Source organism: Triticum aestivum, chromosome 6D (assembly GCF_018294505.1).
Source record: "Triticum aestivum cultivar Chinese Spring chromosome 6D, IWGSC CS RefSeq v2.1, whole genome shotgun sequence".
Lineage (NCBI taxonomy): Eukaryota > Viridiplantae > Streptophyta > Magnoliopsida > Poales > Poaceae > Triticum > Triticum aestivum.
The window spans coordinates 446,080,785-446,092,208 of NC_057811.1; the positions used below are offsets into that span (position 1 = coordinate 446,080,785).

At 40.3% G+C, this 11,424-nt stretch overlaps 1 protein-coding gene across 1 annotated transcript; it reads right to left on the bottom strand.

Moving 5' to 3' along the window:
- Nucleotides 1–1,399: 1,399 nt before the first annotated feature.
- LOC123145728 (uncharacterized) lies at nt 1,400–10,989 on the bottom strand. Its single transcript, XM_044565200.1, has 19 exons — nt 10,675–10,989; nt 9,532–9,723; nt 9,342–9,425; nt 8,348–8,407; nt 8,118–8,162; nt 7,851–8,050; nt 6,709–7,272; nt 6,267–6,393; nt 5,989–6,186; nt 5,765–5,854; nt 5,058–5,120; nt 4,802–4,876; nt 4,652–4,702; nt 3,629–3,706; nt 3,236–3,370; nt 3,035–3,142; nt 2,692–2,757; nt 2,325–2,444; nt 1,400–1,968 (listed from the first exon to the last, which is right to left on the bottom strand). Exons 1-18 carry the CDS (start codon nt 10,978–10,980, stop codon nt 2,376–2,378), a joined length of 2,511 nt encoding a protein of 836 aa, XP_044421135.1. The 5' UTR covers nt 10,981–10,989; the 3' UTR covers nt 1,400–1,968; nt 2,325–2,375.
- Nucleotides 10,990–11,424: the final 435 nt, after the last annotated feature.

Below are 11,424 nucleotides of genomic sequence, written 5' to 3' on the forward strand. Positions count from 1 at the left end.
TCCACATGCTATTGGAGCTTAAGAAGATAAGTGGTTCCCCCGCGCTCCTCTGCTGCCCGACTCGTCAAGCCTCGCGTCACGCGTGTGCGTCGTGTTTTGTGCATGAGCCGAGCCGAGCTCAGACCTATGTCTTCGTGCGCTTGTGCTTAATTTTTTGTCAGTCTTGAACGAAGAGTCCTTAACAGAGAAGCCACGATCTGAGACGTCAAATCTTGGACTGTTGCCGACTCAGACGTCGGTCCAGCCCACGTCTCTCCACCCGACCTCACCTATATATTGGAGGCGTCGGCTAACCCTAGTCGCCACAAAGAACAGATCACATCTACTCAGCCTCCAAGCACACTGCCCACCATCGTTCCACTCCATGTTGCTGTCGTCGGTGATCCCATCCCATCCACCCTATGCACGAGAGAGCAGCCCTCTGAAACCCCGCCTCTTGAGATCCTGTACAGGAAAGGGGCGATTAGTTTTTGGGGAGCGTCTCCTACGCGACTACTCGCCATTGTTCGTCTACATCGACTACTTCGTCTACGTCTGCGTCATCTTCGTCATCACCATGTTCACCGACGCCGAGAGACTCGCTGCCAAGAAGCTCACTACTGAGGTCCCCGGTAACGCCGCCAACTTGGCTTCGGGCTGGCCTACTACTGGAGGGTATAGCATGTTTATCCCGCTTTTATTTATGCATGTTTTAGCAGTACTAACTATATGTGTAGTACGTCCTCTTCTGGTTAGAAATCAGTATATGATTAATATTGTCCATGCCATGTTCGTGATCTATTTTTTAATTAAATTAATCAAAAAATTGCTAATATACTCAACACTTCAGTTCCACGAAGCTTTTAGCTCGTTGGGTCATGGATCCTTTTCTCTCACGAACCTCTTAAGCACAAGCTCAATATTTTAACTCTTTGGCTACGAACTTGTTCAATAGTCAATTATATGGATCACTGCCTGTATGGCATTGGTTAGAAGCCATTTAATTGGTCAGTTTTGTTGTCGTTGATCGATCAAGCTTAAGGTTGGGTGAGAGGAGGGAGAAGACCAAAGATGTTTTGTGATTCATGTAAACAGATGGCACTCTCTGAAAGGAGTCTAAACTCGATATGAGAAAAGACCTGGGCTTGGTTTCTATCAGTAGCGGTCTGTCAAGCAGCTTGGGCCATGGAAAGAATTCCAACAAAATGGCGTGCGTGGTTTCGCCTCCTCGTCTGCTTTAGGATTCAAATCAGTCTCTCGGTGAAGCCAATTAACTGTAGTACGTTTAGGCTAGGCAGGGTAACTGACTCAACACACTTCTTGGGCCTTCTTGCTTTGACAGGGGCACTGGAACATACAAGGCGATACAGGATGATATCTTGCAAGAGTCGAGACTGATATCCAAATCCAGACAAGTTGGTATCTCCACAAAACTGATATCAAACTCCAAAATCCGAGTGGGGTGTCTTACAACAATCATGACTTGATGAAAGCCCTTCGACATCACTCCGAACTGTTTCTATACAATACAGAACATCACGCGTCAAAATTGAGATACAAATAGTCCTTCGACATTGCATCAGTTTTAACTCTAGTTTCTGCTTAAATTACGGTGCATGTTTCCGGTTTCCTCCCCATATACGGACTAGCTGCGCTGCAAAAGGAGCATTGAGATCCCATGTCCAGCAATTTTGCAGTGAACACGGACCATTGGAGTGCATTGCATTGTAGGAAGAACAAGCCAGAAGGTTCCCTATGGCAACAACTACTGCCTACAAAGTCTTCTGATGTAGCACAGCCAAGCAGAGCTAATTTACAACAGCCCGACGGGCATTTTCTGGTATAACATTAACTGGATCTCAATCATCTACAGCTTCGCCAACAGTATATGGGTTGTCCCTTGCAGCTTCTAGTCCACTATGGGCTGCCAATGTTATAAATGGCAGCTTCTACGACGGTATGTACAGTTGAGCTCAATGTTCACAAAGGCTGCGATGCAAACGGATCCATCAGATGTTATTTGAAGGCACTGTTTATTTTTTAAGCAGAGATACAATATTATATAATTTAAAGCTGGTGAAAGATGGTTAGTTAGAAAAGCAATAAAGCTGATGGACAATGTTAGCACATGGAATTTCCTGTCACCTGATTGACAACATAGGATTTGAGTTTTGGGGGGTAGAACGAAGGTCTACAACCAAAGCTGCAAACCTAATAAAGTTATAGTACTGTACTTAAGGGCTAAGGAAAATGGGAGTTGTACAATCTTGTAACTCATATTTTGAAAGAGGGCAAAGAAGTGACACACGACATTACAATACAAAGAGCAAAGTTTAGTTTTGCACCTTTGAAAAATCATGTCGCTGATGACACAGTCAAATCATCAGGAGACAGACTCAGTCCTTCTGATAAAAGGAAAGAACTAGGTCTGTATGTACCGAGAACAATTGTGTGTCCAGAAACAGCTGTCAAACAAAAATGAATGAACTGCATATATTAGTCTGTGCCACAGTATGTCTCAATGAACACACATATGCCTATCATATGTTAAGTGGCAAAAACGATTCTTGCAAAAGATATAAAAACTCAGCCAAAAAGAGAAGACCTCTAGGTATTGCTCAACCTGAGAATCAGGACCTTGAAAGCGTTGTCCAAATATGGCACTCAAACTACATCGAAGGCAATGAAAATGAGAAGGTTGCAAATTAATACCTTCATAAAAGGCCTATCTCGGGCCGGGAAAGAACCAATGAAGCTCTCCCTTAAAATTAAGGAAACCTGTGTAAAGACAGCAAAAGACAATCAGTAATTAGGGGTGTTTTTTATGTTAAAAAATAGACTCGGGTCAACAACAAATATTCTACACATGTTTACAGTTGGCAATTGGCAGTTTTTTTTATGATAAAGAAAAGACTCAAAATTAGCAACGAGTATCCTGCACTTGTATATATCTGCTGATAAAATCCTGTTTAGTAACACACTTGGGGCACAAGACAATTTGTTCAACAAAAGAAGGCACACAAGAATACACAGACCATGCATTTTGACAACATACCTTGTCATTGTTGGATTGCACATTGGTAATAGTGTGAGATCTTAAGTTGGAGCACAGAGAATCAAGGTGGGATCTAAGAACTGCCAAGAAACCTTTGGCTGCTTCCACCTGTATGCTCAGAAGTTTAGAATGATGTCAGAAGTGAAAATCCACAGGATACAGAAAATGCTTATACTTCAGCACAGAAAAACTATAACAAACCTGGGCGTCTGTGCATTCATAGACAGGGCGCTTCCTAGCGAGATAACTTTCACCCACAAGTCTTGAATGATACGGCCGCAACGCAGAAAGCAATTCTTTCTGTTGTGGAAGTTGCGGTACTGAAGCAGACTTAATCTACATTCAGCATGATTTCGTCCATCAGTAATAGCTTGTCGCATTATTTACATCATCAACCATGATACTACAGCATTAGATGCTTTAAAAAATTATACTACAAGCGAAACTGATGATGTACAAGTCTCCAAATCAGCAAATTTGTAAAAAGGAAATAGGAAAGCACTACGCAGGCAATACACAGTAGTGGACAGAATTTGTCTCCAGAAAGTAACAAAATATCACAGGTAAATAGAAGGTAAGACACTTTGCAGGCACCTGATTCTTGTTGGCATCAATTATCACGGCATTTGCTAGCCTGGATTGCAGATCAGGTGTTTTGTTCTGCACACCAACCTAAACATGACAATAATTGTTAGTCGTGGACCAGACAGTTCAAATTAACTCAACAAAAATTTATCTGTACTACTATATAGTGTACGAGTCTTGGATTGCACCTAGACCATCAATCCTAGCCACTGATGTCCTAAATCTAACGGCTGAGATTAGAGGGATTCGCAGTGAACAGTGCCCTCGGCTGAATCTACTTGGTTCTGGAACCATAGCTGCATCGCATCATACCTCCCAGAAAAGAAGACCTATGCCTCCTCTACTATGCTGCAATTGTCAGGTTGTGATGAGTAAAAAAGAAGTGTAGGTTTTGAGCCGATGTGAGATGGTCTCTATGATAAACTAAAGTTGAAGTAAACAATTTGTGGGTTCCATCACGTACATCTTTCCTTTTATTCTTCGAAAATTTCTGGATGACCGCAGGCAGTAGTTGTATTTTGTACTACCAAGTAGTAAATTTCTAAACTCTATTTCGCGTACATCAACAATATAATTTTTTGCTCGGAATTCATTTTTCAAAGTAACGTATGCTTTTTTTTCTTTTGCCGGAATCACACCACACTGTAAAGACGTGCATTGCACGCGCATACACACTAGTTTCAAATAGATGGTGATCGATGTGCCAAATTGCAACCAAATGGACCAATATCTACATTTTGGTGTTCACCCAATGTGAGATATGTATCTCTCCTTCAATCCCATCCCCCAAAAATATTCCCTTCTCATCCCTCCCTGGCTACAGGCTTGCTTGGATAATGGATACGCAGAACAGATCCCATCACTTCAGACAGGCGGTAAATTTAGCCCAATTTTCTTGCCTTTCTGTAGGGACTGGGCCTAACTGCCTTCCATCAGCCTTAGTGTGAAGACTAAAAACATATCTCTACCGTTTCTCCACAATTTCCTCTACTTTAATCAAACCAAAATATGTCAATAAGCTTGGGAACTCACAATGTATGGAACAGGCGCGTCCAGAAAATCCAGCATGTCATTTGGCAAAACCTGTATTAAATGATGTAGACATCACAAGAGGTAAGCATGAATACATTGCCTAGCCATCAAGTTCAGATCTGAGCACTCAGAGGAACAAAATGTAAGTACCGGTATGAGTAGACTCTGCCACTGATATGGCCGTATTAGAGGTATTATGGATAAAACTGAAGCTGAAAGCATTCCCTGGTCATCAAAACAATATTCTTTATTAAATAACAACTCATGTATGATTGTTCTATTTGCCATAACAGAAAATTGTTAGCTAACACACAGATCAAGAAAATTATCAGATTAACTGGTGTGCAATATCAACACAAAAGGTGTGAATAAGAATGTCAAAATATGTTGAAGGTTGGAACAATACCAAATTAGAACAGACAATAACAATCTGTTTCTCCAGGAGCGCGGCAGCAAAAAGCGTAATTACCTGTCAATAAAATTAATTCCAAGTTGGTAACTACTACAGGTAAAATTAAGTGCTCACAAGCAATTTATAGACAATCAGTTTGTGTGCTAAGACAGATAAAACTAGAGCCCAAGAATGTAGAATGACACATCAATCAATCATTACAGTAAATAAAGGCATAAAACATTTACTGCAATGGAAGTGTAGCAGTAGAGTGTAACAAAAGTGATGCCAAGGATCAAGAAAGGAATGCATTAAAGTGGATAACACACTACAGGCACTAAAGCAACCAATTAAAATTCCATGTTGCCCTCTTTCAAGAACAAAAGGGGTTCTTCACTAACAAGGTTACATCATATACTTAAAGAGTAAAACTAACAGATGATGCAGTTTTCAAAAAAACTGACAATTTGGTTGTGAACTGTTTATAAATCCATTGAAAGATGTGCACATCGAACATGCAAACCAGACACTTGCAAATATTTATGACTACAGGTTCAAAATTATAATAAGAAACAATTAAACTCTTGGCAGGGGGCTCTCACATTTTGTATGTTTAGATGTGGGTTTTCCAACGACAGTCTCAAGCAAATAGCATGATAGAAGAAATAACTAGGTTCCGCAAAGGAAACATTTCATCTTGGGAATAAATCAGGGATACTTACATGTTCCAACCTGAGGCATCCACATATTGTTGCAACAGCCCATGTGGATAAAGCAGTCGATTCCTCTTCAGCGAAGAGTGCATTACGCATCTGAAATAGGAATAGATATGTCACGTGCATATTATTGTTCTTATATTTATGATACTAAATATAACAGACGTGAACGTTACACCAAAGTAGGTCAGCGCTAAATGCATAATGTGGCAATGCATCCCGTAAATTACCTCAGCCACCTCTAAGCTTGTATCACGTGACCGAAGATCAATAGTCGACCCGGCAAGATGAAGAGCAGTTTCACCTGGCCGGTGAAACTTCAATGAGTGCAGGTGCTCCAACGGATGAAAATTAAGTGATGAACCCCTGACAGGACACTGCAACTGGTAGTACTGACAGACAACTTGTAGAGATCCATACTTTTTGGCCTGGAGAAAACATCAAGTTACTCAACAAATTCACAGAGAGGAGCTGAGCAAAATATTGCATAATTTCATGCATACAGAACCTTAGCCCATCGCAATATACTGTTGTGCCCGACTACGTCTCCATGACCAATGGAAGATGGCTCCTCCAAGTCCAAGTCGGGGGTATCATTTCTCAAATTTATGCTTTCAGAAGGAGAGTCTTGGGAACTGCAGAAAATGGTGATAACTGTTTTACTATTTTAATCAGGGACTGATGCACACGTAAAATATAGTTTGCAAACAAGCATGCTTCGCATTCATAACGTGTCAACAGTTAATAACAGACATGACAAGAGAACCTGAGGTAAGAAAATAAGAACTGAGAGCAGCACAACAGTTCCCGCCAACCTTTATTGGTTATCTAGCTATAATGTTAAAAGTGTTCACAGCAACATTAGGGGTCAAGACTAGGCCGATTGTGTGTTGAGGAAAATAGCAGGCTGTGCTAAAAGCTAATTGATTTGGAGGATACCATAACCATACCTTGGTGATGATTCAGATCCTTCACTAAGGCGAGACCGTATAAGCGGCAAGATAGTATCATTGACAAAGATATCAAGTTCTCCATCAATCACATCTTCATGTGAAAGAACATGAGAATCTTCCTTGGTATCAGATTCATTCGGAATGATGGGTAAGGAATCCGGTTCATCAAGCTTAACTCCAGATACACCAGTCGGTGTATCTTCTGAAACAGAATTGTCAGACTCTTCTGCGGTATAACACTGAGTAGCTGTTCCTGTTACAAGAACATTTTGTTCTTCTTTGATAGGAGAACCACTTTCCTGTTGGACTTCTTGGGAGATGAAGTCCAGTTGGTTCTCCCTACACTCAGAATTGCTGTCCGTGTCAGAGAGTTGCTTTGGAGAAACTTCCACACTTGGTTCAAAGGATTTTTCTACTGTTGTACAACCAAAATACAGTTCCTGTCCTACGATTTCGGAGCCTTCACAAATATCACCATCCTCACATTCCTCTTCAGGCGATAATGAGGTTAGCATGCTAACACCATCCGTGAGCCATTCAAGTCGTTCTTCCATAAGAATACTGCATAAGAAACACGGCAGACACTTATGGAGAGGCAAATGCAAAGGGTAGACCATCAATGCTGAATGTGTGATAGCATCAAAGACACCCATGCAAGAATGTTTGACAAAGACTCAAGACAAATCAAACCAAAAGCTTCCAGAATGTAACATTAATACCTTATTCGTACAATGCAAAATTTATGTACTGTAACTAGAGGACAGCAAAGTACTGTGCAAAATATGGAGCGGATATACGAGTTGCAGGGTTGAAACTATACTGATAGATCCAAAAATAGAAAATGAATCTGTAAGGTCATCAATGCAACATAAAGCTCAGACATAAGGATATTGGTAAATTATATGAATGAATAACTTGCAAACATAATTTCTAGAAGAAAAAATAGAAGAATTTTGTAAATTCATTACAGATTAAGTAGAAAAAATAGAAGAATTTTGTAAATTCGTTACAGATTAAGTAGGTTTCCATTTCTACCACCTCAAAAAGATTGACAGACCAACAGACTCAAACTGAAGAGAAATTCAGATATTACAAATACAGTAAGATAACCGGAGATAATGGAGAGCACTGTACGCTACCTCTGCAGCACCCCAAAATGCAGTTCAAAGAATGGCAGCCTAGACAGGATGCAATAACACCGTGGCGTGGTTACTACATAACGACTCCGGCGTGGAAATACAGGTTTCTCATTCGTGAGCATTGAAACTAGCTTTGAGGGTCTTTGTACAATCTCTTCCACCAATACACAGCATCCATATAATGTAGGATCATCAGCAACCTGCAAACTCTCAATGTCAGAGCCCCAGTACAGTGAAACGGTGTAAGAGAGAAAGATGTAAATATACCTGTAAACGGAAGACGAAAGATTGATTGCTTTCTTTTAGATGTTCCTGAAAAAGACAATATAGAAAGTAAGATTCACATCAGAACCCCAAATAGACTAGATTAAAAAGGAAACATGTAGTATGTTACAACTGTAAATCTTGCAGCATAGTCTGCAATGTGGTTGGAGGAGAAACTTCACGACTACAGAGATATTATAAGAATAAAACACGAACTGTGCTGAGAAAGTCACCTGCCCTAGGAGAATTTCGTTCAGCTCGCTGAATGATGGAGTCCGTTCAACAGCATTAACCTATTACAAATGTAAATATATGTAAATTATTTGGTAAGAAGTGTTTCTATGCTCTTCTTATAAGCTCTGCATAAATATTGAAGAAACACCAACAACATGAAGCTAATTCGGGCATGAAATTAGGATTATGGACCATACTCACCCACAAAATTTAGCAGTTACAGATTTGCCAGACAGAAAGTAAATTCTATTTCTCTGAGATTTCCAACATTTTTTGTACGAGGGACAACACTATATTAGTCGATTGGAGCATACAGAAAAAAAGGGGTGGGTATGGGTGTGTATGGCGAGGGCAATGGACATACTGAAACTTGATAGCCGCCAGATGACTATTTCTAGTTTCACTGTTTTTATCGACTAAATTTCCTGGTACAGCTTGTTCTGATTGAATATTTACTTGGCAACGTTGAAATGTCACTGTATGTCCAAAACAGTCTAAATGACCACCTGGTCCATAGCCCATAGGAGTGTGTCTACTCCAGCCCTATATTTCAAACCTGTCTAACTGACACCCCAGGCTTTTCTCTAATGGACCCCCTGAGGAGATTTTTGTCACGTTATTGCACTATTTCATACGTGGTGGATGTAGACAACTAGGCTGGTGACTCAGCAGGGGCTGGACATGCTAGTGCCAACTAATATATTTTTTTTTTACTTTGTCTTCTTCTCTCTCGACGTCTCCTCACTCTGTTTCCTACACATGGGCATTGCCAACTTTTTTTATTGTATTATAATTAGAAATGTAACCCAGGTGGCAAGTTACAGTATTATGAACTGAACCAGACATAACAATATGTCAACCCAGTAAACAAGATATAACCTATACAGGAAGCACCATAAAACTTAGTAAAATTGAAGTTTAATGTATAATCGTTGCAAACGTTTATTATACAGAAATGCAAAGTATCAGGGTTATGTAGTTCGAATGGCAGACCTGTGCACCTCCAGGAAGGCAGAACGAGACGATATCCTTGTACTTAAGCGGAAGAGACCTCTCAGGGGGGTACGCAAAAAGGACCTTAAGGACAAGACAAAATATCCTGAGGTTCAGACACATGAAGAAAAGCAGCAATAGGAGCTCCATTTTATAAGAACATGCAACAATAGATGATGTGAGTGATAACCTGAGGTTCCAAATTTGATACGGCATGAACTTGGTGATGGTTGTTGCCAAATATATGTCTTGATTTCTTTGCATCATCATCATTTCTCCCTAGAGCAATGTTTTCTAGCTCATGGATATCTGCCTGAGGAGGAAGCCCAACAATCACTATGCTCTCAAAAAGATGTGATGGTTCTTTGATGCACCTATTACCCTGTTCCAACCAAAAAAAAGAACTTGAGGCACTATGTTCTTCGACATTTGCCAAAATTACCAGTCCTACTAGTTCCAAAATGATAGGCCATTTCAGCAGGAAGCAGTCGGCAGTCGGCCAAATAGAAGCAACAGCCTACGTTACATACCTATCTATTGCACTTAAATCAGATTTCAGTAACCCCAAAGGCAAAAAAATTGTGTATGCAGGTGTAATAAATACTTATACACTCGTGTAGAAGGTACTTGGGTATGCAGCCCAATTTCAAGGTTTACAACAGAACAAAGGTAATTTCTCCTTGATATAAAAAATATGAGACTACTTCACACTATGACTACATGAATATCCCAACAGTAGAATAGCTCTCGCAGCTCACAAGTCAAATACCCAAACCTCTAACCCAAGCATAACAAAGTTTTTCATAAGTTTTAAGCAATTTAGCAATAATTGATCAATCACTGCTTGCTAGGCTCCTAACCAAAAGATTCCAATTAAGGGCTATCAGTGATAGGACTCCACTTGTATCAACATGGAGTATAATTTTCTCTGACAATGACCCTTCAAAGCAACATTGCATGAATGTAGACATTACAGCAATACAGATAACAACACAAATGGCATTGTGTCATGTGACCGCACATAGATTATGTCCTACATAGAATAGTGGAAGAAAATCAAGTAGATATTGTTTGTAGCATGAACTGCAAACACGAGTTTTATGCTTGAACAATAGCTGCAAACAAAGACACTTTGAGTCACTGAACAACTACAGAAAATTGACATGGTTTGGTTGAACTTATACCTAGTGGTTTGAAAAGCCAGGTATCACATCGTTAACATTACAGCTCTGATTAAGCACCTTAGTTAATCAGCACAGCATATCCCACATTCCCACACCACGTAGAGTACAATAGATAGACATGAATTGAACATAGGTAGTGACATACATACCAATGACTTCTGCTGGAACCTCGACCACTGCCGCTTGTGTGTCGTGAGAACTTCTGGGTTGTATGGTCCAGACACTTCGGGTGAATTTGAAAACCCTTTCATTATCTTCGAGAATTGCTGCTGCAGCTTCTGCATTGGGCTGCCACTCTCTTCCCCAGACGAATAGACGACAGACGGCCGTGTTGGTTGCACGGTGGCAGCTGAAGCAGCGGCAATAAATGCTCTTGCAACCTCTTCGGTTGTTTGCATCAGGTGCGACGTGTTGAACTTGACCCCTTCAGACCCATCATTCTTGTTATCCACCATCCTAAATGCCTGTTACTCGTGCAAGCAAGGACATATTCATTTCAGCACTGTGATCGAGAACACGAAGACAAGCCATATAGCATCAGGAGGTAAGAATTATATCACAGAAGCATGTATAAATTATATACTCCCTCCGTCCCAAAATAACTGTCCCAACTTTAGAACAACTCAACATTGTACTAACTGTACTGAAGTTGAGGCAGTTATTTTGGGACGGAGGGAGTATAATCCAATTGGATTAAGCTGCTTATAGATAACTGAGTGTTTTGGCCACGTATATTTATTCTGTATATTTTTCACGCTCAAATACGAACTGAATAACAGAAAACTTGTTCACATTTAGTTCCATTTACCCAGCAAAGTGATAAACTTTGACTACTTGTTTCTGCGGCATAATGTGGCTAGCATAAAGTGTGCCTTCAAAGATGATCATGGTCCAATTGT

What these genes read in the sequence shown, in the direction of transcription:
- LOC123145728 (XM_044565200.1), bottom strand. Translation starts at nt 10,980, where the DNA reads ATGGTGGATAACAAGAATGATGGGTCTGAAGGGGTCAAGTTCAACACG. An exon ending in GTATATTGCGATGGGCTAAG is followed by an intron (nt 6,187 to 6,266) that starts GTTCTGTATGCA and finishes TGTTTTCTCCAG; the next exon opens with GCCAAAAAGTATGGATCTCT. An exon ending in TTGATGCCAACAAGAATCAG is followed by an intron (nt 3,371 to 3,628) that starts GTGCCTGCAAAG and finishes TGCTGAATGTAG; the next exon opens with ATTAAGTCTGCTTCAGTACC.